General features: G+C 43.6%; 1 protein-coding gene across 1 annotated transcript; it reads right to left on the reverse strand.

The window, feature by feature from the left end:
* Positions 1 to 4,356: 4,356 nt before the first annotated feature.
* On the reverse strand, positions 4,357 to 20,685 carry vax2 (ventral anterior homeobox 2). Its single transcript, XM_062449420.1, has 3 exons — positions 19,684 to 20,685; positions 16,238 to 16,425; positions 4,357 to 5,828 (listed from the first exon to the last, which is right to left on the reverse strand). The coding sequence occupies exons 1-3, from the start codon at positions 19,931 to 19,933 to the stop codon at positions 5,346 to 5,348; spliced, it is 921 nt and encodes a 306-aa protein (XP_062305404.1). The 5' UTR covers positions 19,934 to 20,685; the 3' UTR covers positions 4,357 to 5,345.
* Between the last annotated feature and the right edge of the window lie 4,927 nt (positions 20,686 to 25,612).

The raw sequence follows: 25,612 nt of genomic DNA on the forward strand, positions 1-25,612 counted from the left end.
CATCCGGCAATTAACCCCTGAGGGGGAGGCCTCGCCCCCGCCTCCTCCCCCCCCCCCGCCCGCTACCCATGCCCCCCACACTCCCCCCTTCCCCCCTCCATAGCCCCGATCCATCCCAGCTCCAGCCGTTCACAGACAGCTGATTATACCCCTCCCTCCCTCTCCCCCCACTTTCAATCCCTCCCCCCCCTCGTTGCTGACCCTTGACCCTGTGCACCTCTTTAAATGTCACATGTGCAGGTGTGGAGGGGTCCCTGGCCTGGCTGGCCCCCAATTAGCAGGCCTAATTAGAAGAGGGGCCCCTCTGGTGGGGGCCAGAGCTGCTTCATACAGGGGAGAGCTGGTGCGGGAGCTCCTAACAGCACGCACACACACACACACACTTGCACACCTGGACATTCTTTCTTTTTTCTCACTCTCTCTCTCTGTCCCTGTTACATTCCCATTCACACACACAGATGCACCCCTAAAAGGCATCCTGGGTAATAAATAAAAAATCTTTTTTATCGTTTTTCGTCTTTTTTTTTAAGACAAAAAAAGAAAGTGTTTCTAAGAGTGTTTCTAAACAAAACAGTTTGGAGAGACTCGTTGTTTTACATCCTGAGTTGTGAAGAATAATAATCAGGCAAAAACGATTTACACCCACACAGAAACACACAAAACTACACACAAATAGGCCTCCTCAGAGATCGGACAGCATTTTCCATCACACCTGCCAGTTCATCCATACCTGTGCCTGTTGCATCCAGACTAAATCTAAACCCCTTTTTATCCGCTCTGTTTTTCGCCCCTCTATGGTCAAGGAGATAATTTTACTCTCTCCGTTTCTCCTCCTCCTTCCAAAACAGGCCACCCATATGTTCTCCTTTCTACCGGCCCTCTTGCCTCTCCTCTTTCTCAAATAAAGGCGCCAATCATTTTAATTGGCACCCTGCAGTCAATTGTCCCTGCTCGGCAAGGGAAGTGCCCCACACAGGGTCTTTGCTGCCAATGGCTGAGTGGAGAGCTGTGTCTGGGCTACTGCTGCACAGCATGGAGGCTAGCTTTGCGTCTATAACTTCACACACTGAGACACGCGGAGATGTACGAGGAGGACCGGATACGCTGTTTATTTGTGATGGGGTTGTGGTGTAAAACCGTTTCGTGTGTGTGTGGAGATTGTTGGTTGTTTTTAAATGTGTCAGTGTGTAAATACTTAAATGGAAGTCATTGTGAGTAAATGGAGTCATTGGCACAGTCGTTGAGTCAAGTGGCAGTAGCCTATGTAATGTAGGACTTTAGAAAAGTGGGATTGATTTGCACAATTCATACAGCCTGTGCTTGATGAGAAGTGTGAATTCTCAAATATAAAATGCCTTACACCAATGGATCCTGACATCTCAATGTTTGGTTTTCCGGGGATAATAACTGGGAATGGGTGAGGCAATTAAAGAAACTGTCAGACAACAAGCAAATTACATACATATTTATATGCATATGGATAAAAATACATATACATAATATACAACATCATGGCTTTGTAGCCACTGCCTGACAACAGATCAGGAAACCAGAACACAAAAGAAAGTCTCTTTTTAAATAAGTGCAAATTGTTAATGACAAAGAATTGTAAAGCATATATATAGTTTTTTTCAGTCTTTCTTTCTCGTTTTCTATTTTTCCGTTAAGATCACATGATACCGACATGGAAATACTGTGCGAAGACCCATATATTTACAGTTACATGTTGTTTGTTTGCTTGTTTATCGTGGTAATGTGTATACAGTAGCTGATGCTGGTATGTTAGATTTCACATAGCTGCACACACAACTTTCAAAAACAGGAAGGAAGTAGAGCCTATAAGCTTGTACAAAAACAGGAAGGAAGTAGAGCCTATAAGCTTGTACAAAAACTTGTCTGTGTGTGTTCAAGAAGAAGGGAGTCAGGTGGCTGAGCGGTGAGGAAATCGGGCTAGTAATCCAAAGGTTGCCAGTTCGATTCCCGGTCATGCCAACTGATGTTGTGTCCTTGGGCAAGACACTTCACCCTACTTGCCTCGGCCTTACTGTAAGTCGCTCTGGATAAGAGCGTCTGCTAAATGACTAAATGTAAAATGTAAATGTAAGAAAAAAAACATGTATTTCCAATAAAGATACATATTTTCAACACAATCTCATAGGACTTAAACCATTCAACCCCCGGATGCAGCACAGTAGCACCTCCTACATAGAGACACACACAGAGAGAGAAAGGGGGGGGGTAAAGAATGAGTACAGAGATTTCACAAAGGTTACTCTTTCACAGAGGTAACTTCTTTGACACTTTGAGACTGTGTAACCTTGTGTAACCTTGAATAGGTGTGAGACCCTGGAGTTAATACTGCAAAAGCTTCCCTCTGCAGACGTGAGGAAGCTTTGTAAATGAACCTGTTGTGCACTCACTGTACCAACATAGAAATGCAAGGTCCTTTTTTCCGTTTTAGAAACGAATTTTTTTTTTTTCAAAGTGGGTTTACACCGACTGTGAACATGTAGAAATCCTAAAACACGTTACAAACACACAACTGTACACCCGCGAGGCGAGGACTGGATATAACAAAAAGAAATATCCACACAAAGACTGATGAACCACATGTGAATGCAGTGTTGTAACTGTTCCCGATGTGTTTCGGATTGAGGGTCCGTCTGTATCGACTGCTAGTGGCTGGCTGCGATGAAGAAAGCTCTCTCAAGTAGAAATGTAATGAAAAGAGAAGCTACCCTTTCTTCCTCTACATCAACAAGTCGATTGTTTGGCCAAATATCTGTAAGACAGGAGAGTGAGAGACCTTGTAGGAGGAGAGGAACAACTTTAAGAACTTCAGAAGCAACACTAATCAGAACATAGAAGGAACAAGAAAGATTTAAAAAAGGACACCAAAAAAATAAAATAAATAAATGGGGAGAGTAAGAATCGAGTTCAAAAGCGGCGGCCTGTTCCAGTGCTGTTTGCGCCCGCTCGCCCTAGTGGGGAGCTTTCGGCTCTGTCTCCCTCCTGCATGTTTTATGGCCCGGCGCAGTGAATAATGGATGGTGCTTATTGAAAATAACACAGTGTTCAACAACAGTCAAAGCTCCACCGCCACGGCAACGAAGCGATGACGAGAGAGAGATAAAGAGACAACACAGTGTGACCTAAGACGCCCCCCCCCCCCCGACAACAGGCGTTGTCAGGGTGGGGGGGGTCACGGTGTTGTAGTTCCGTGGAATTCTAGACATACGATCACAGTCGTGTTGTCAGGAGGCGGGTTCCGAATTTGAGGTGCACCTTGCTCTACATCTATAAACAGCTAGGCAACAGAAAGCTGGGGCGGCCATCTTTAATTGATGTTACGTTTGAAGAACGAGACCCGCTGAAAGAGGGAAAGCAGTAAATGAGGTCAAACGTGATTTAAATCAACGGACGGTGAAATGATGAAAGCGAAGCAAAATATGTTTTCAAAGACTGGGAACTGATGAACAACAGAGTGCACAAATCAAATGAAGGGTCAGACATCTACAGATTGAGGTTATGTATATATATTATAGTCAATATATATAATATATATATTGACGTGTATGTATGGCTCACTGCATTTAGATTCAAGACAAAAGAGACAATAAGAAAACATGGAGGTGATGACAAGAGGAATAGGAGTCAGAAAGAGGATACACATTTTTTTTTTAAAGACACAATTTAACGTTTCACCCCATGCCGTTTTAATAAGTTTTCACACAGCTTTGAAAAGTGTGCTTGTAGAGCTTAACCGATTCACTGATTCTCAGAGAACATGTTCAGTCAGAGCAAGGTTAACAGACTATAGGACTGGGTTCTATTGAAAGGTTATTTTCTAAGGGAAGATGAAGGGGGGGGGGACATCTTATTTAAATAAATCCAGGAAAGTAAAGTGCTTTTGATCAAAAGTAAGGAAAGTAAATGATAGAATAGAAGGGCTGGAGGACTGGGGTAAAGGTCGTCATGATGGAGAAACAAGTTGGCTTTGATAAATAATAAAACTCATTAAAAGCACTGGTATGCGAGTGATTGAAAAATGTATATGCCAAAAAAGCTTACTGTGTGAGTGAGTGTTATGAATGAATAGCTGACCCACCAGAAGAAAATTATCCAATCTGTAGGAAAACTGAAAAGGATTGATATGACCAGTTTGTTTACAAACGCCGCCACAAACGAGTCTGGTGGTACACCAAACCATAGTGAGCAGCATTCATTTTTCAAAAGGGGGGGGGGGGGGGGGGCGGTGTATGTACACAGTTAAACGGTCACACATCCTCTGATCGCCTGCAAGCCATAAGCCCTTTAGTTGTTTCAAAACGTTCCGAGAATATCTTCAATGGGGGGGTTGTCATGGCGACGGACGGCGTGGGTTGGCTCTTGGCCAATCGGTATCTGTCCGTATTGCGGGATGGTGCGTGAACGGTAAATTACGGGTTAATCTGGGGATGATGGGTGGGAAGACCAAGGTCAGAGGTCAAATCTCTTCAGGTTGACCTAAATTTGCTTCATGTGATTGGAACACAAGGGTTACAGCATTGTGGCTTGACAAACCGCCCCCCAGACAGTGATAAGGACTGGTCCTAACCAACATTCTGAACGAACCTCTGCTTTCTACAACTTCGGCTTGGATTTGATCTAGGAGTTGCTGGTAGCACAAGTTCTGAGTTTGTCCAAACAAAAGCAAATAAAAGAATTTACAGAAACAGTGTTTGACAACACTGATTGATTAGCTTAAAAAATGCTTCAGTGCATAAACCTGATAATTTACAAAGCAATGTCTGATTACAATTCCTGTGTTTTTATGAAATTACTTCTGCTTTTTGACTGGCTCAACAGGGTCTAAAATGTCAGGTTTGCGTGATATATATTTTTTACTAAACAACAAATGGAAGCATAGAGAAAGAAAAAACAACATCACAAAACACACGGGACAGAGTGGGTCATCATTAAAACCACTGTAGTGTTAAGAAAAATACCTGTTCTGGAGAAATCACGCACACACACGCACAATCGTCATTTTTCTAAATTCACAAGCAATTTTTTTTTTTGTGTGTGTGACTTACACCACAACACACACACCACCCGCCCCCCAATGTCCTGTCTTTGCCATTTTGTGGCAGTAGCTGGAGATGGCGAGGACAAGGTGGCAGTGACCCAAAATGGCCGCTCAAACTGAGTTCGGTAGTCCTTTTTCCTCTTCGTTCCCACATACTAGTAGGTAGGGTCCATCTTCTCCCCCTTTGTCCACCCTGTGTGTGTGTGTTGGAGGTGGGTCAGGTCAGGAGATTTTGGCACACACCAAGCTCCTCCCCCCGACTGGCTCGCCACATTCCTTAGGAAACCGTCTTCTTCCCTCCGATGTCCTGCTCCTTCCTGTCCAAGCGGGAGTACGGCTCGAACGCCGACGAGCCGCAGCCGTACACCGACGTCAGTTCGTGGTGAGCGCCGCCCAGCAGCGGCATGGAGAAGCAGAGGGAGCGCGGCGGCACGCCCAGCCTCGCCGAGGAGGTGTTCCCTCCGAGCGACGGCAAAGACAACCCGAACGTTGCCGCGGACACGGAACAGGGAGGGGTGCTGCTGCTCAGTCCCGGCGAGGAGGAGCTCCCGGGACTGACCAATAGGGGGCCGCCGTTCCCGTGGTGGGCCGGTCCGAGGAGCGGGTTGGGGGCCGGGGCGGAGAGAAGGCGGCCCTGCTCGAGGAGGCGGAGGATGTTGCAGGTGGCGAGCGACTCGGAGGACGAGGAGGAGCGCTTGTCCGAGTCCTTGGTGGTGTCCTTCTTCTGCTTGGTGCGGCGGTTCTGGAACCACACCTTCACCTGGGGGAAAAGAGAGATCGAGAGACACAGAGAGAAGTTAGATTGTGACGTTGTTGGTTCATAAGGAAGCGGAAGAAAGAAAGTTTTGGGTCGTGGTCAAGCACATCCGACATCAGGACCAACACCACACGAGTACAACACTGGTCATTGGTTTAACGCTTCCGTTTTTATGCAGGACGTTTAACTCTGATTGGGTACCATCATTCCCTACTGTGCTGATAGGCTAGTGGGAGCAGAGTAGACCATATGCAATCAGAAACGAGGTTCTTGAGGGAGCACTCGTTTTGATACACGGAGCCACCCAGGTGGGTGGGAGCAATGAGTAGATCACACACCCCCCCCCCCGACCCACTCTAAACGATAAAACATGCAGAAGATCCTGCGCTGAAACGGTCTCTGAAACTGAGTGTCAAGTGAAGGGCAGAGACCAGGGGGAGAGGTGGGGGGAGGTGTGTTGGCGGGAGGGGAGGGGGGGGGGAGGGGGGAGACGGAGGTGGGGGGGCGCTGTCTCTGTACGTGCAGAGGGCCCTCGTCCTGCATCACGTAGCAAACAGAGAAGCTCAGTGAACTCCAGCTGTCCTTGTTGCTCTATGTTTAATTGATGCCCTCGGTGCTTTAATGTATTTAATGTATGGTGTGGGGCTGTGGGTCTGCGGCTGGGCACCAGGCGGGGGTGGAGGCCAACGAGGGGTCAGGGGCGATTAGATACAGCTTACACACACACGAGGAGAGATGACGCCCATGAAAAATATATCTGAGTTCGACTGTTTGTTTTTTTTGTTTTTTTTTAGCTCCGCACACAAAGTCTACATTATTCATCGCTGCTAAGCTAATTCAAAGAGTGTGTTCGATTTTAAATCGGATGTTCCTCTCGTTTTTCCTCCCCTCACTGCTAATGTCCATCTTCGTGTATTTGCATTTGTGTGTGGGCATGTGGTGTGTGTGTGTGTGCGTGGTGTGTGTGGGCATGTGTGTGCGTGGTGTGTGTGGGCATGTGGTGTGTGTGTGTGTGCGTGGTGTGTGTGTGTGGGCATGTGGTGTGTGTGTGCGTGGTGTGTGTGGGCATGTGGTGTGTGTGGGCATGTGGTGTGTGTGTGCGTGGTGTGTGTGTGTGGGCATGTGCTTGAGGATTTAGGAGAAGGACTCTCCCTATCCTTGTGTATACAAACGCACATCCGTCAACCTACACACTCACCAACACACACACACACACACTACCATCAACTCCAATTCCATGTCTTTATCTTGGGAATCCTGTGACCTAATCTGTCTAAAGTGGGGATTGAAGCTACAGCAGCGCATCATGCCATGTTGCTGGCCACTAGAGCCAGAGGTTGGCCCACTGCTGCCAGGAAAACATTAAGTATTCATCTTGTCATTTTATTATTGTTGCACAACAATTTCAGAGATTTGACATCCAGGATCATGTGGGTTCTCAAAAGCCAAGCCCGCTCTACCATGTGGACACGCACAATTTGAAAATGGATAGTTCCAGCTGCATTCATTCACAAGAGGTCACGTTGACTTGAGCGTGTTAACTCTCTTTGTACACACACACAGTGACCTTTCTCCATAGCACTCAGACCCGTCCTTCACATGATCAAACTGAATGTAAAGACCCCAGCCGCCCCTAAACCAGCAAGCTTTAGCATTAGCGACAATCCCAACACAATCCAATGTCTTTGACCAGTATTAGGGCTAGCGGCCTGGGGTGCTGATTAGAACAGTGTGTGGGGTAACTGTGCAGTCGAGGCTAACATTTACATGTTACATTTACATTTAGTTATGTAGCAGACGCTCTTATCCAGAGCGACTTATAGTAAGTGCAGGTAAGTAGCAAGTAGGGTGAAGTGCCTTGCCCAAGGACACAACGTCATTTGGCACGGCTGGGAATCGAACTGGCAACCTTCAGATTACTAGCCCGACTCCCTCACCGCTCAGTCATCTGACTCCATTAGCCTCTAGTGTGTTTGTTTGTTTATACGTGCGGCTGAGTAAGCCAGTAATATAATGACTGGAGGAGACCCATTAAGACAGGTATAATGGGATTGATAAAGATCTCATAGCTCAGAGAAGGACACTGACGTCTTAGAGAGGAGAGGAAAAGGAATGGATAAGGATGGAGGGTTGAGCGTGTGTATGTGTGTGTGTGTGTGTGTATGTGTGTGTGTTTTAATATCCCAGTCCATTACTTCTTGAGTGCATCTCTCTTCATGTCCTCTGTGTTTATGTAGTGCTCTGCCTAGCTAACACCACACATTGTTTGAGAGCCATCACATTAGCGCCTGACACGGCTAGGAATGGGCTCCTGTTCCTTTGATTGGTGGAAATCACGACCAATCCCCTCACTCCCCCAGCTAGGGTGTGGCTTAGCTACCTGTTTGAGAATGAGGGAGGTAGAGAGAGATAGACAGAGAGAGAAAGTGAGAGAGAAAAGCTTTTTGCATTTTACCAGGGGCTATAGTAAGGGGAAATGATGAAAAGAGAAGAAAGCAAATCTGCCTCTTGTACATCTACACTATTGGAAATAAATCCTTTTTAATGGGATCCAGGGTTCAGTGCTGGGGCAGAGATTACTGAGGGAGATCTAGCGTGACCTGGATTTGCCCTGGGCCTGGCCCTCCCTGCCCCACCCTGCTGCACTCTGCTCCATTAGGCCACTTCTAGGGTCGAGCTGGGTACAGCTGGACGGGGCAGGGTTGACTGGGGCAGGGATGGGGATGAGCTGGGTACAGCTGGACGGGGCAGGGTTGACTGGGGCAGGGATGGGGATGAGCTGGGTACAGCTGGACGGGGCAGGGTTGACTGGGGCAGGGGCTGAGCTGAGCTGGATGTTGCAGGGCTGGGTACAGCAAGGGCATGGCACTGGCTGGACAGGGGGCAAAGAAGGGAGTTCAGGCAGAGCTGGGACAGAGCTGGGACAGAGCTGGGACAGAGCTGGGACAGAGCTGGGACAGAGCTGGGACAGAGCTGGGACAGAGCTGGGACAGAGCTGGGACAGAGCTGGGACAGCTCTGTCCCAGCAGCTGTTGCCTTATTTTAATAAATGTTGTGGAGAAAAAGTTTTGGGAAAAGCCTCTTTTGAATGTTTAGGCAGGTTGCTGGTCGGCGTAGCATCCGAGAGGTTAATCTCTCAGAGAGAAGGCAAGGAGGGAAAATCCGCTGAGAAGGACACCTGCTGACAATCTCTATCCAACACTCACCGTGACCCTCACCAAGCCCTCTGCTAACAACCCCCCACCTCCCAAGCCCCCCCCCCCCCCCCCGCACCTCTACCTCTCCAGCCCCCTGATCCTAGACATGTGACGAGCATCAGACCCCCCCCCCCCCCCCAAGCCTCTACGAGCACAATGACCGCCTCTCTGCCCCGCAGTGAAAGCGCCACGCCTGGAGATAAATGCTCGTACACCAAGTACAACGCAGAGAAGGTTCTAGAGAAATGCGACCTGGGAACATTTTCCTCTATGTTTGCCCTTTCCTGCGTTAAGCACTTTTGTACTTGCCTGGTTTTTGTACTCTGACTATCTGTCATGCATCATTGGACCAAGGGAAATGAAACTGGATAGATATCCAGAAAATGAGGGTCTTCATGAGGTGTTGTATCATAAATGGTTTAAAAAAGAGAACGGCTTTCTCTTTCTCTGCACTGTAACGTGTCCAGTACCTGTTAACACTGACATAACATGCAGGGACTGCCCCAGACCTATTTGCTCAATAACTCTATCTCTGTCTCTCCCTCCCTCATGTTTCTCATCTTGCTCACCCTTGGCCCTCATGCCCTGACACTTGCACCATGCCTCCCTCCCTGCCTTGAGTGTGTTGAACACATGTCGCAGGGTGGTTCAGCCAAGGGTCAGGCCCTTCTTACAGCATCACTGGTAGATATGGCGCCCTAATCCTGCTTAGTGCAAAAGCACTTGGGACTATTATTAGGCCCGAAACCCCCCCCCCCCCCTTCTCCTTGTCCTTCCCTCCATCCATCCATCACTCCATCCATCCCTCCCTCCCTCCATCCATCCCTCACTCCATCCATCCCTCCTTCCCTCTCTCCATCCCTCCCTCCCTCCCTCCATCCATCCCTCGATCCCTCCCTCCCTCCATCCTTCTAACCCTGGCCCAGTCCAGCCAGACCTCTCAGCCTATAATGTTGCGGTTTGGATAAGGCAATTAGGATTACAGTGTGTGTGTGGAGACTGAGAGGATACCCCTGCCTTGGCTAGACCCACGCCCTTCCCTCCGCCCACGCAGCCCAGTGGGACACAGCGCCCCCCTGTGGTCAACGCCTACGTCCGTCACTCTCGACGGAGCTTTCCACCTCTCTGTCCGCTTGTTCGTCTACAGTGTGTTTTTCTTTCAGCCCGACAGGGTGTTACAGGCCTTAACTATGCTAGTTATGTGGCAGTTGACTGTGTGTGTGTGTTTATGCATGTGTGTGCGTGTTTGAACTTCTTTGGGGGGTGCGGGGGGTCTGTGGCGTTGGTGAGGATAACTCTCACAATCGGCTGCAACAGGTTTCTGTTCCAGCTAATCTTAGGACATAATTGCATTACAGCTTGCTCGTAAAATAACACAAAAGCCTTGCACGCACACAAACACCCTCCCCAGTGTCAGCATTAGTCCAGTAGCTTGTCCACGTAGTGATGAACTTTTCACCTCAAAAAGGACCAAAAAAAACTAATCACTGACAACATTTTTTTTTAACCAACAAAGTAGATTACTTCCAACTTGGCTTGTTGTGGCTAGCATGACGTCTAGTTCACTTTGCTTTTAGCTCCATAGCACAAGCCGCTAGACTCGGATCCAGACCACTTTGTGTCACTTTGACCCGCCACGATAATGACTCCACGTGACACCCAATAGCGACAGGCTCCAGCAACGCACCCGCCCGAATGGCCTGTCCATTCCGTCACCACCCTGCCCGTATTCCAAATGACTGAATTCTAGAACGTCCCCCAAACAGTCTCGCAATGACAATACACACAATACAGCAAGTGTTGGTGGGTGCCTTGTTCAGGCCAGTGTCTGTCTGTCTTTCTGTCTGTCCAGCTGTCTGTCAAGTCTCCCTTCCTCTCTCTCTGCCCCCCCCCCCCAGACAATCCCTCTTCTATCTGGACTTCTCCCTACGTCTGCAGACCAGGGCCTTCCTCACTCCATACGGGTGCCGAGACTCAGACTGTCTGGAGGCAACTCGGGGAACAATACACAGTTGGGACATTCACAAGCAGCCAGCGAGGCAGACGGACAGAAACATCCCAGGCTCCCTACTTTCTCCTCCTCTCCTCCGTTCTCTTCCCCCCTGTTTCTTTAGCGCAGCGGCGCAGGTGTACAGATTCACCACCGTACAGACCAACCAGACGTCCCTCTTCTTTACGTGGGCCGAACGGGGTCTGATACCACTCGCAATGAGTCACTAGACATCTCTAAATCTCATCAGATGTCTTTTCTGGCTAAGGCCTACAGCTGAACAGAAGGAGAAGAGATAGTGAGGCAGATGGGGGGGAGGATTTATGGGGGTTGGTGGGGGGGAGGGGGGGGTCGGAGGCTCGGGTCAGCAGGGAGGGCATTAGTCTGTGTGTGTGAGAAGAGCTGATGTTTCAAAACAGAGGTGTTACACATCATTCTAATACTCTGCTCCCAGTGTAGTTTCAGTAAGATTAGAATTTGATCACCAGGCTTTAGAGGACCAGGCTCCCCCTGTATGACTGAGGCCCTCCATTTCAAAAGAGACATGTGACCATGCCGAGGCTGTGTCCCATAGTGCCCAGTCCCTGGTCCAAAAGCTGCAGGGAGGCTCCCCAAACACAGATCTCCTCCAGGGACAGCGGGCTCAATCTAAGCTCTAACCCTCGCTTCTGTGTGGTTGAGATGTCTGTTCCCCCTGCACTCACTTTATCTAATATGTGTATTTAATACAAAATATATATAAGAATATCAATCATGAAAAAACAAATTAACACACAAAACACTCTAAACCTTAATAAATGGCTCTCTCTACTGGACATGGGACCCCCCTTGGTTTTCAATCACCATCGACTCTTACTGGGCTTGATGTTTTACTCTTTGCAAAAAGACCCAGTGTAACATCTCTTATTAGACAAGATTACATTTCGATTGTACTTTGCCGTTACGTCAAACGATACAAATGAGTTTTAAACCACTGCGCTCTGCAAATGGACACGCCAAAGTCAACGCCGGGTCAATGAGGAAAATCAAACACAGACACACTCAGTTATCCATCTTCGGCCAAAGGCTTTTTAGAAACGCTGGAGGTCATATGTGGCTCCTATAGCTTCTCCACCATTTCTCCTGCCTGGGATTAAATAGCTTTGAGCAGCCAGTAGCCTCTAGCATTACAACCCACCGCTCCCTTTTCGACCAATGGCTGCAGGGGAGCACAGTGGAATATAGAATACATTGAATGCTATGCAATTCATAAAATCCCACATCCCAACACTTCAGATGTTCACGATATGTCTGATCTCTGTATGTGATTCTGAATCTGAATTGTTCCACTCCTCAACTATTAAGGAGAAATTGTGTCGTGTTTGAAAACATAACGTTATATATAAATCAGAAGCAAAGTGACCAAACAGAACAAGTTATTCAATTGCAAGAGATTACAAGGTGATGGGATGAAAGTGCTCAAAATTGTACGAGGTATAAGCCGAGGTGCATCCAAAATATTGTTTTAAGCTTCGATGTAGAACAAGGATCTTGGAAAACAATTTAAGGGAACACAAAAGCAGGGTTGGTATTTAAAAGAAAAACTCAATTTCAAATAAAGTAAATCCATTGTTTGATACAAAATAAATCCAAATAGAATGGTTAAAGAAAAAAACGAATGATAGATTGATATCTGAAAAATACTGCATTGGTGGATGAATCTGTATTTACGAGTTTATCACAGCAATTACTGTGATCAATTTCATGACATTCCAAGATGTATTTACGTATCTGTCATGTTAATATCATAACTTGATAAGATCGTAACACCCATTTGAAAAAAACTTCTAGTGTGTCCATGCGAAGGCGAGTAGCCAAGCAACCATCCAGGCACCTGCAAGTGTGCAGCATGCCCAGTACCCAGAACACCTGATAGCGTACCGTGGGGTCCCCCACTGTGTTACCTGGTCACGGGGAGCCACCTGCTGGGGTAGGGAAGAGAAAAGTGAGGTCCTGCCTGTCAGAACCGGGTCTCACCGAAGTACCCGCCACGGATATGGTTTGGTTATGTTCCCTCCTGACACTCAGGGCTTTACGCACAAGTGGTCCGGAACCAACTTTGTTTTTACTGGAGAGCAAAATATCGTGGGAGGCACCTCTCGTATGTCTCGAGGTGGGGCTCTCTGTTTAACTTGAGGACATTAAATTAAATACATGCTCTGTAATTAAACTAGACATCATGGACGCATTCTAGACATCATGGACGCATTATAATAATTTTTTACGATCATTTGGATGGGTCAGAGGTTGCCCGATGCCCGATCTTTCTTTTGGGACTAAGGGCATTATGTTGTTGTGTCAACTACTGTGCATGCGCAGTGGAATATATTGCAGATAAACTAATTCGTATTATTATCAGGTCGATACCCAAAAGGCATTATTATTTAAATCCGATCCAAACAAAAACTAATCTTAAATCTTAAAATATTTTGAAACATTAGTGGTCAATTTAATTTTCTTAAGCATAGGCCAGTGAATATATTTATATTAAATGCTCTCACACATATTAATAATAATGTATTTGATGATATGTGAGGTGTTAAGTTCGATTTACTTCAAAACAACCTCATCCATAATAACAGAACTGCATACTTTTCAGAATAAAGCAATTTATTCTGCCCTGAAACATAATTGTTAAAGGGCTAAATTCATGGACATTCCCCTTGTTTTAGGACTCTGTATTATCATGTGAGGTACAGAGATTGAATTATTTAATCAAAAATATATGATACTTTCTTATTTCGACGTACTTTGAAAAGAATGAAATCAAGGGTAAATGTACCTTTCAATCAGGAAAACTATAAACTGTGTTTAAATCCCAACATTATTTAAGAGTATGTCTCATTTCATAAAATGCTACAAATATTATGTTGAAATTCCTATGAGTTGCAATTAAATGTATCAAATATATCGTAGGGAGAAACAAAGACAACTTATGTTTAAAACGATATGGTTGTTATCTTAACGTTGTTCACATAAAACTATGCTAAAAAGACCACATTTATCATTTAATCCCCCAAATAGGCGTTTTAGGGATGGCAATTGTTGTGGTATAAATATTTACACTGCCCAATTTAATCTCCTACTTTGGTAACTACTGTTATGGTCCATACATGAGCATATACATGTATTAATTCAAATGACCATACATTTCCATTAGTTCTAAAGAACACAAATAAATTAGATAAAATGTAACGCTAAAAGGTTTCCGACCATCTGAGTGCGTTTCCAAGAAGTCTTGCTGTTTAAACTCTGCATTAAACAAAACTGCTTCTTTAGAAATGCTTTTAGACTTAATTCAAAGAGGCTTGAAAATTGGGTGTCTGGCATTCTGCTGTTTAATTCATGTTTTGAGGGACTTCTATTAAGCAGTGATTGGGTGTTTTAGCCTTAGGTTTCGATTATTTGTTTCCATATTTTTCGATTGACCAAATGTCTCGAGCCACGTGCTACATTGGTAGCTCTCTCAGAATAATGCCCATAAGATCAGCATTACGCTAAAAGTGGATCCTCAAAACAAACGTGCAATAAACTACCAAGCATAATTAACCGACCAGAAAATTCCATACTAACAATTTCAGTGCTGAATGATGTTAATTTGAACGTGAGAAGTAAACACAATTTACAGAAAGTTCATAATTAAGAATTAATAATGTAATGGGTAACCGCTTCTTTATGCAAATGAAGACGCAAAAGCTGAAAACATTTCTTCTGCACCACAAGATGGAAAGTAGAGAACAATAGCTCCGCCCACTGACACCCAAAGTGTCAAAACTAATGAGGGGGGCCTACGAACGCGGCCGCTTAGCCTTGTCCCCAAACACCGTTTCTCTGATGTTATAACCTAGGATAAATAAACTCGTCAAGTTTTGCTAAATCATCTGTTGTCTGTTTTAAACGCGTATGAAGGCAAATTTAAAAAGTATGTTGCCGTTTAAAAGTGCTGGCCTTTCGAAATTCGTTTCTTGGATCATGAAGCATAGTCTACACTAGTGTCAATAGGCTATCGTTTAGATCTGTCAATGTAAACATTACCCAAGTTTATACGGCCACATATCTCTCAAAACGTAGACTATTAACTAAATAACAGTCTCACCCGCCAAATGTTGGTAGCCACTGGTCTTTACTAGCCTACTCAAAGTAGCTATCCCATGTGGTTTTGTAGTAGGGCAATTTTCTGTCAGGCTTTTGGCTAATTGTTTGCATTTTATTATGTTCTCTTTTATAAATACCATTGGGGTAGACTATTTATCAATATCTGAGGGCGTCTGGGCCTTCAGACAAACACCCCAAGTTCAGTCAGACATATTGATGGTCTTATACGACCATATAGACCTGTGGCATATTTCATCACCACTGGGATATAAATTAACTAGCTGAGTAGGTTAAACATAATTATTCAAATATAATTACACTTCCTTTGTGCTCAAGAACGAATAGGCCTAACAAATTTGATTCAGCCTATACTGTCATTACTGTTTTTGCATTTTGCTGCCATTAACATGATTGTTGTTTCCAATTGGCTATGGTAAAACACAAAAAAACATCTTCTGTTCGTTATTAATCAGGGAATGGCAGAGAAGCCATGTTTAGTCCTCATGAACATCAAACAATCACAGCATTACATTACATTTAGTCATTTAGCAGTCTAAATGTAATGTAGCACTGAGGGTCTAGCTCCTACTGCCTTATTCAGAAGAGCCTGCTATAGGGTCACCGTGAATATCACGAAGATCCACTCCACAAATGTCAGAACTGATCAACTTGAACTCGAATAGTCCCCTGCAGGAATACAGTCCGTCATTTCACCAGTCCTACTTTGCATATGGTTGCTTTAATGAGGAGAGACACCATCTTTTCGATTCGATTGTTGTAAACAAACAGACAAACCTACGGAAATGTTGAAGCTGTCTATGGTAACAGCGTAATGCATTCATCGTTCCTTTCACAGTTATAGTTTACTGGAAATGAATGGTTATTTAGATCCATTGTAGGCTACGATAGCCTGAAGGGCATGTCCATGCAGCATGTCAAAAGTAGTAAAAATTACTCCATAGGCTGTGGGCTATGCCTGTGATCATTCGAGACCATTCAATCAATTGCTTTATCTGTCGGGTGAAACTTGACGTTAAATGCAGTCAGCAGTCACCACATTTATGCAGTTCTGCTTAGTTATGATACCTTACCTGAGTCTCCGACAGGTTTAACTGCCGCGCCAGTTCTGTGCGCTCCCGGCCCACCACGTATTGGCAGCGCTGGAATTCGAGCTCGAGTCTGTAGAGCTGCTCGGCGGTGAAGGAGGTTCGCGTGCGTTTCGGCCTGTCGAGATCCAAGCCTTTTGGCAGAACGATCTCGCGGATGGTGCCCTTGGCATCTGCGAGTGTTTACGTACAGATGGAGGAAAAACTGGTCAAAATAAATAATCCTGCAATGCTGTCAACAAATAGGCTAGGCCTACTTTACCTTCTTTGGTTTTTGTAAACGTAATTCATTTTGGGGTCACAATAAACAACAACAAAAAAACGGAATAATCCCCAAGTATCCCCAACTATGCAGCTAATTGAAAGTGTATATAGGTTTATGGTTCGATGATAACACAAAACAATTACCTAGTCTAGACTGCATTGGCATACACGATCTTAAAACGTACTTAAGATGGGAGTAACATTGTCATAAGACATGCTGATGAGGAATGTGTCTATTTGGATCTCATAGTTCCTATTTTCTTGGAAAAAATTAACGGTGCATTGCAAAATTATTCAGCAACCAGCTAATCAAAGAATACTGTTGCTAAAACAAATATTTGGATGACACTTTAGGAAGGCAACTAGGCTAATATTGATTTTATTTTCAGATATGCCTACTTTGAAGTTGCCTAATTATGTTGGTTAACTATCTGGTCATAGGAGGATCCTCCAAATAATTGATTAAATTATCCCCAATTTTAAATTGATAACTAGGGCTTCAGTAGAAGCAAAACGGAGCAAGAACGTCTTTAGCGCAAGTTCTGTTTTAATTATGCTACCTCCGAATTTGGCTTGAGTCCTAGAAATCATCCACATAGTTAATGCATCAGTAAACATTAAAACATTGCATATCAGCCTAGGCATTGCTATACACACAGGCCTGTTCATTTTAACATGTTCTTTATGATAAATAAGCAAGGAGACTTCCTACCCTTAAATTGAATCTTTATTTTCAGGAAATCAAACGGCTAAAATGCCATTTCAAAGATGTCTTGGAAATATCGTTGTAATTTTCCCACTTGAGAGCGAAAGCCACTGATGTAAAATAAAGTCTAAATAATGACTACTCCGTAGTCGAGAAACAATTTTAACCTAAAAAGCTTGAATATAGTAGGCCTAAATTACCTCGATTTTAAGTAGACTACTGTTAAAAGAAAATATATGAACACGTCCTTAAGATATAGCAAAATATTTTATTGCCCAACCAATTTGACAATTGCTTCTGTAGACTGCAGAATATATAGGCTAGTCAATATGTATAGGCTATTATAACTCATTACTCTCGCAAAAAATAAGTCATTTTCTTGTTATCACTGTTTTGTTATCATAAATTGTAATGCGTTGAAACAAGTGATCAATGATTCTCAATTGTATGGGCTGCAGTGCACTGACGTCTAAACCATGTCATTAGTAGTTTAGGAGGTTTAGTACAAAATATTAAAATATTCACGAATTCAATTTTGAACGCACAGATGATTATTTTGAATATTTAGACTTGACTTTGTATGGGAGGAATTTTGTGTTCCTGCATATCTAATCATGACATCGATCACTTTGGGAAAACAGTAGCCTATGTGATTTCAATAATATAAGTCCGCCTGTCACTGAATTATCTTTCTCTGCATCACCAGAACCGCAGTTTAGGTTATTTTCTAATGTGGTATTTCTAACCAACGTTGCCAAACCATAACATTCAACAATTACTTTATGTTCTTTCGAAGTCAATTCTGTTACATCCATAACTGCTGAAAGAGCAAAATTATCATTCCTGCATGCCGTACATTTGCAAGTGCCTCGGTACCGAACAGACTAACTCGATGACCTTTTGTTGACCCCGGGTCCTCACGAGGTATCCAGCGCATTCAGTCGTCAGCTTTACCAACAAATAGTGACACCGGAGATTGCGGGCTTAGTTCTGTGTCCCCGTGCATCTCTGCCAAAACCGCTCAGATCCTCCACACTACTTCTAATCAGTTTGTGTCTGTAGCCCAGCCCTGTTACTGCGAGCTTTCGACCGCCATCACCGTCCCCTGCACAAGCCCTGCGTGGTGCACTGAACTAAATTATGTAAAAGTTTCTTTGTGGATCTTAAATGAATGAGCGTTATTGGCCTACGCGTCTTTGTGCCTGCTGAAAATCTCATAAACGTATTTAGACTAGAAAGCATAATCCTGTGAAATAAATATCCTTAATTAATTGTTTGGCTTAAAATGTTAATATGAAGCCTTGTAGGCCTACATTATAATAAAAGAGACATTTGGTAGTTGATTTGTTTCATACCGATTGGCTCAAACAGCAATTAGTTTGTAAAGTTTACATAGGCCTATGTTTATTGTAGGGGAGGGAATGTTTTGACTTACTTAATTTGAACATAAGGCTTCTACTTTCGCTTTGACTATCACACAATAATACTTATATAAGATGTAGGCTTATTAAGTCATAAATTCATAACCGTGAATGACTTTTTGTACTGAATGTATTTAATGTATTTATTGAAAATATATTTTCAATAAATATTCTTGGCAAATATTTACCTAATATTTACAATTACGTCATTGTTTTTAGTCTTCACTAATATAGTTGTGTGCCAATTGGAAAGTAAAGGTACATCTACTAGCCTATCACGATCTATGATATAATAATGTAACCTGATTAGTTTGAACGGTATGATCCAAATTCTATAATAGGAACTCTGATTCTTATTTGTTTGTGTATCATTTGGAGATTAATTAGCCTCTAAAAAAGACAGGTTTTCACAAAATAACCAAATAATTGGATTTGATAAAATAGCCTACCTCTGCACACACAGGTTGCACACAAATAAGGCCTATAATATATAATAGCCTACATTTTGGAGGGGTCGGGGTGTGGCCACTATTTTACCAACACTTATGTAGTTTGATCATGACTACTGCAGCCAGGCTACCTTTTTCAGTCTGCAGTTAAAACAACGACGACAATTAATATGAAGATCTCCATTGCAATGCCGTGTACCCTATGACTTAAGCCCTTAAAAATTTGACTTTAAAGATGTTTAAATTAAACGCGTTTTCTTAAGCTACAGACTGTTAAACATCCATATCAGAAAATGTGCTATGATATCAATATCCTAGAATAATAGGCTAAATGCCGTCATACATCAAATTAGTAGTAGAATCATATTTTTATGGGCTTCATTGACAACAATTCAGCCTCCTAGAATTTATGTTATTTTTAATAAATAAAATGTAGAATTACGCAGGGGAGTTTACAGATAGGCGAAATGCCTGGGGCAAACGAGGGTTTTAGCAGTAGCCTAACTCACGTGCAGTGTTTCAATCTGTCAAACTCATCTGAAATAGACATGTTTACGCACAAAACCCCCCCAACATATTCAGTTGACTAACCTCGGACTAAAATTCTTCGGCAGTAGTCAGGGTCCACTCCCAAAAGTTTATCATGTCCATCTTCACTTGAGGAAGTTGGGGTGGATGCTGATGTCCCCGGGGTGTCGGCGATGCTCTGGACCGGGGACCTGCTTCCTATCTCGGTACGGCACTTGGGTTCCATACGGTCTGGACAAAGTGTGTTGGATCCACAGTGATCGTTTCTGTCCTCGGCGATCCCATCGCCCATACTAGTGGCCTGATCAAACATGGAACTACTGCTATCGACTTTTTCCTTTCGTCCGCCTCTTGTATTTCTCAGGCAATAATTTAACTTTCACCCCGTTGTAATAGTTCTTCAGACAGACCAGCGGGACTGACCATACCTAAATTGTGATCCAGTTACAAACAAACCACGCGGACCTGCAACGGAACCGGACAACCTCCAAAGTGTCTCGACATGATCCACAATCCGGTCCGAACGAAGGGCAAGAGATGGTGGATATGAAGAGGGAGGGGGCCCTATAGACAAGCCTCGGGACCCTCCTTGGCTATAGGCTGAACGAAAAATGCATGTTGTACGCACAGTAGTATACAAGAGGGCACAAGATCTATGACCTAAGTAACGGGGAGGTGCTACACTGCTCACCCACGTATAAATACATTGAAAGACGGCGCGCAACTGGCACACACGGAAAAGGCTAGCTCACTCTGTATCTATGAAGGGAAAGTTCTTGTTCCAGATGCACATACCAGATGCATGGGCCCAAATCAATTACTTTATCCCCGTCAGACTTGGTTGCTTCAGCGTTTCCTTGGTGGCATGTTCACGGCTTTTGGTTTGGAGGACTGCTCGGCGTCTTCAACTGGAGAGCGCACCGATATCTGTTTTGCAAACCATGAGGAGGGGGGTAATAAAACAGGGAAATTGCTATAGCTGTTTAGTCAAAACAAATTAAGTCTCGACTGTGCCATTCGCTTTCATCATTCTGTCATGGTTTTCAAATCATGTGGATGATAGTAGTGTCGTCTGGTCAAGGCTGTAACACATTCCTGTGATGAATATGATAGTAGCAGGGAGCACTTTAAAGTGGCAGTCACGTCATACGTAATTTCCGGTTTACGAGGTTTCGCTTGTGATTGGCTAGAAATTCAGTTTTGGTGTTTGATTAAGCTTTCAATTGCCTACAGAAAACCGACACCGGTTTTTATGGCGTTAACTAAATGCGAAAGGAATATTACGTTTAATTTTTTAAAAACTTTTAATAAATATCTAGATGCAAAAATAAATGTGCATTTATTCGTTAGGCATATCCCGCTAATTCGCCAACAATAGCCTGCCCTACAATGTGTAGTAATAGCCTACGTGAAAAGTTTTTTTAAAGACAGGCATATCTTATATATTAAAGGCCTCATACAGAGTACCATGCACGTATTAAACTGTTTGTATTAGTAATACATTTTGACCAAAAAAAGTTTACGGACCAAATAAATGCATGTTGACTATGACAGAACATGTTGGTTTTAGGAGGTAACGTCATTTGTCTATCACATTTCTGTCTCTGTCTGCTACAGAGTCCTTTTTCATGCATTTAGGCATATTTGATATTTGTCTCCTGTCATAGTTTTGAGGCGCTGTTTGATTAAGCTTTCCATAGCCTACAGAAAGGTTTTTATGGCGTTAACTACATAAACTAAAGAAAGAATATAACTGTAAAAATAAGCTATTTATTTTACTGGAACTAGAACTTCAATAACTTTTTCTTGAGACGCTCACGTTATCAGTAGACTATTTATTAAATCAAATCCTAGTCATGCCGTATAATTTTTTGATATTGGAGCTCTGTTCATTTAGCCTATCAGTTAGCCTATACTACAAACAGCACGGACTCCATTGTCTACAGCCCTTCCGAATACATTCCAAATATATGTCCAGTCCAGGGCATATAGGCCTATAGGCAACTCTAGAAATATAAACGCTATCCTAATTTTTAAATAGCCTATAACGTGTTCGCCAATGTAGTCTACTCTGAATAGACATTTTCTCAATGGCCACCAATCTTGTTGATTATAGACTACCCTACAGCCGGTCTTATTGTTTTGACTGCAGTACTACTGGTGGAAACAACATGAAGACAACAGCAGGTGGTTTGACTGTTTGGGCCTGTGGATGCAGTTGAACTATCTTTAAAGCGCAACACTCTCTGTGTGAATAGCATTATATAATTAGGCTACAGTTTTGCCATGTTTTAAGGTGACAATTACTGGACGCAGAAATGGCTCATTATGTGTCTCAGCGGCCATAATCTGTGGATCCAGTGAATAGACCTGTCAATCACCGTCGCACTCACCAGCTAGACAAGAACAGGCTGATTGCTACATCAACTATACAGACATACACATACACACTCTCACACGCTCTCTCCCTCTATCTCAATCTGTAAACCTATGCGTTGCGCACGCACACTCACAATATGTAGGCCTGTTTCATTTATATTGAGTCATATCAACATATTATAGGTATAGGCTAGGCTACACATACTGAAAACGGTTCCAATTGCATTCGTAGGGTTAAGATAGGCCTAGGCTGAAAACATGTCCATTACCCAAAGACTTTGGGGCAAAGTTTTGCGTTTAATATGTTTACATCAGGCATTAAGCTATATAAATTGCCCTTTAATGGGCAATTGTATTGTAGATCTAAACATTAATATAATTAGCCCTACTGTTTAATGTGTATTGTAACATTGTGACATTTTTAGGATCAATGACAGGCCTTTAGATCAAAATGCCTTCATATCTCTATACTGTGGGCGTGAAGTGACTCTAAATGCTAAAGCCTATAGGCCAGAAAGCAGCTCTACTGTTTTGTAACCTTAAATTAGGCCCGTGCACAAGTCTTTATTTTTTCCTGACCCAAAATGTTCCCTCTTTTCTAACACGATCCATATATTTCCAAAATGACTGGGATACATAGGCTATAAGATATATGCTAAGTCTATGCGCTACAGAACGTGGCCTTTACCAGTCGGTTTTAGGTTGCGTAGTCCCCTGTCTGCTTGGTGTCCTTGAGGAATGGATGAATCTGATCAATAAGATCAATCAACAGAGATTACAGTAATCCAGTGGGTCACAGGGAGGGGACTAGGCCATTCAGAGTTCACACTCTACAACTCCACCCAAAGCTCTACAAGAATTTAAGGAGACCTCGCGTGTACAAAACCGTCTGTTTGCTTGCAAAGGCGGACGGCTAATACGGCAAAACACTGACCAGCTGAAGGCTAAGTATAGGTCCAAACTCCAGGAACAGCATTAGAGTTTATGAAAACCGAAGGCCGACAATGTTAAACCTAATTTACAAATAATTAATAGGCTAAAGGGTCTCGAATGAAGGTGAAATAGGTAATTTCCCCTGAGGACCGCAGTCACATATAGCCTAAAGCTCTTCCTCATTAGAATAGATTCCACTGTTTGATATCGCCATGGATGGGCTACTCAACTGTGTGAACTTAAACCATCATTCAGTAGGCTAGGCTTGTATCTGTAGGCCTATCTTCAATGTGTCTCACTTAATATTTTCATTTTGCACCTGGCTCTGTTTCAACTGTCAAAATGTTTTAGCTCGCCGGAATAGAGACGAGAGGGTGTCAGGCTGCCACTCTGTATGGGTCCAGCTCGGCCCGCAGGGGCGGCAGGCTATACGCTAACACACGGGGCGGTGCTCTCCGGTTGAACAGAACAAAGCTCCAGGGGCATCGTTCTATTCATTGCAGATATATTAAAATTAACGAGAGAGAGGGGGGGGGGGGCGCACCATCACCGTAGGTGATGCGTGAACATAAAACAAGGCTGTGCCAGCCCCGCTGACATGTGTCACACTGTTGGGCCGCTCGGTGACGGTTAGGCTGTATGATAATATCCCAGTCTCTGTGGACATATAGCCATTCGCTCCGACAGCATACAGACCTCCAACCGAAAAGACAAATTGAATAGTGTTGAACTTATTAAGTCCAGATAGCTACGTGTGGTTCCATCCTTGCCCCACCGAACGGTAAGACCGAACATTCATCCTTTCTAGACTTTGAGGTCCAAAGGGCCCCAACGGGCCACGGACAGAAGTTGAGTCATAAAGGCCTTGTCATATTTCATCGTATTATGTCATTATATTTCAGAATAGTGGCAAAGTAAATGGTAACTTTATAGAGTTTATAGACTTCATTTTTAAATTACTTCGAAGAGCAAATACTCACAACGTCTAGTGTCAAACGAAATAAAAGTTTAGCCTGTGTTTTTACATTTAGTCATTTAGCAGACGCTCTTATCCAGACCGAGAGAGAAACGGCCTCCATAGGGAAGCCGTTTAATTTAAGCTATACATATATATAATTTATGACAGACAAACCTTATGAATACCCAACCAAAAAAACATTGAAAGTCTTAATTTCTGAACACTATAATCCCTAAAACCGTTCAATCGGGCCAACTATTTTTGAAACAGCCTTGTCTTTCTCACAAATCTCACACAGCCTAGGCACTTGTTTTAGAGGCTCTTTTTTAAAGGTCGTGTAATAGGCCTATTCACGTGAAAACAAAAATTCATGTAGCTTACGTATTCTTGTTTTAAATTATAAGTGAGTATAGCAACGGAAAAAGTTGTATTGAATCTAAATAATTCCAATGTAACTTCGATTAAATGTATAGACAGTAAACGTCTTCCAAAAAATACAAACCCTTTTCCTTTTTTTTTGTACAGCCAAGCTTTTTTTACACGCAATGTCCCAGAGTGCTTCACACATGCTAATATAACTGCATCCCAAACCATCAAGGAAGACAAGGAAAACTCCCAGGAAAACGCAGAAAAAACGGACGAATTCAGTGAGGGATCCCCTCCTCCCTGACGGTCGGTGACAGAGAAGTTCAGAACATAGGCTGAACAGGATCAAGAGTAGAAACGAATTAAAAAATGCGTAGATGGTGAAACTGGTATCTAGAGTTCCGAATCAGTGCTCCGAGTTTGCGCCTGTCAGTTTATGCAGTGGAATATTGAACAATCATATTTGTTGTAACTACTGTACAACTACTAAATAAAATACCTTCAGAACTGGCCTCTTTCCCAATCAAAATAAGCACTGAAAGAAAAGCAGGTTTTGTTTTCAATGTAAAACATCTGAACAAATAATGTACACCATAAATAGGTCTTTGGTAAGTTAAGTTGAACTTTGTCATAGGCCTACTTTAAAAGCTTGATAGAATTTGAGTATAAAAATGTTATGAAAGCCAATTCATTTTATCAATTTGTCACCCACTGACGTAGTATGATGTCAGTGTTCTATAAGCTCCTCATAGCACAAAATACACAGAAACTTTTGTATGAGTGGAAATAGTACATATCCACATCCTCATGTTGAACTCTGTGGACTCACATATTTCATACACACACACACACACCTGCCTTCTTTTCACCCACAATGCACCTGGTGTTTAGTCCCTGGCTTCCAAAATGGCCAGCTGCCCTGGCCTGTCCTCAGTGGCAACAGAGACGGAAACCAGGAAGTGGATCAAGGAGCCGTGAAGGGGTGACAACAGGCGGGGCGACCGGACGAAACATGTACATTTTTGACACCATCACCATGGAAACACTTGAGCACTTGACACACACACACACACACAAACACCTGCTAATTACAGATCGGTTCTGTCAGGAAGCAGACAGCCCAGCCTTGAGAGTCTGCTTCCATGAAGACTGGAGAACAGAGATAGAGTCCTCTCTGTTAGTAAGGACATACTGGATCACAGCTCTGCCCCAGCAGTGTTTTAGGTCAGGGGTGTAAGGCAGTAGGACATGTCTGAGCTTCAGGGGGTGGGGTTAGCTGGCTCTGGCCAAGGGGGCATGACAAAGGTCTGTGTTGTAAATGGGTCTGTGTGACTGTGTGAATCTGTACGGAAATAA

The sequence above is a fragment of the Osmerus eperlanus genome, chromosome 23 (assembly GCF_963692335.1).
Source record: "Osmerus eperlanus chromosome 23, fOsmEpe2.1, whole genome shotgun sequence".
Lineage (NCBI taxonomy): Eukaryota > Metazoa > Chordata > Actinopteri > Osmeriformes > Osmeridae > Osmerus > Osmerus eperlanus.

Excerpts from the sequence above, each read along its gene's own strand:
- vax2 (XM_062449420.1), bottom strand. The coding sequence starts at position 19,933 with ATGTTTGATCAGGCCACTAGTATGGGCGATGGGATCGCCGAGGACAGA. Across the intron at positions 16,426-19,683 it reads CCGAAGAATTTTAGTCCGAG|ATGCCAAGGGCACCATCCGC; the intron begins GTTAGTCAACTG and ends AAACACTCGCAG. Across the intron at positions 5,829-16,237 it reads TAAACCTGTCGGAGACTCAG|GTGAAGGTGTGGTTCCAGAA; the intron begins GTAAGGTATCAT and ends CTTTTCCCCCAG.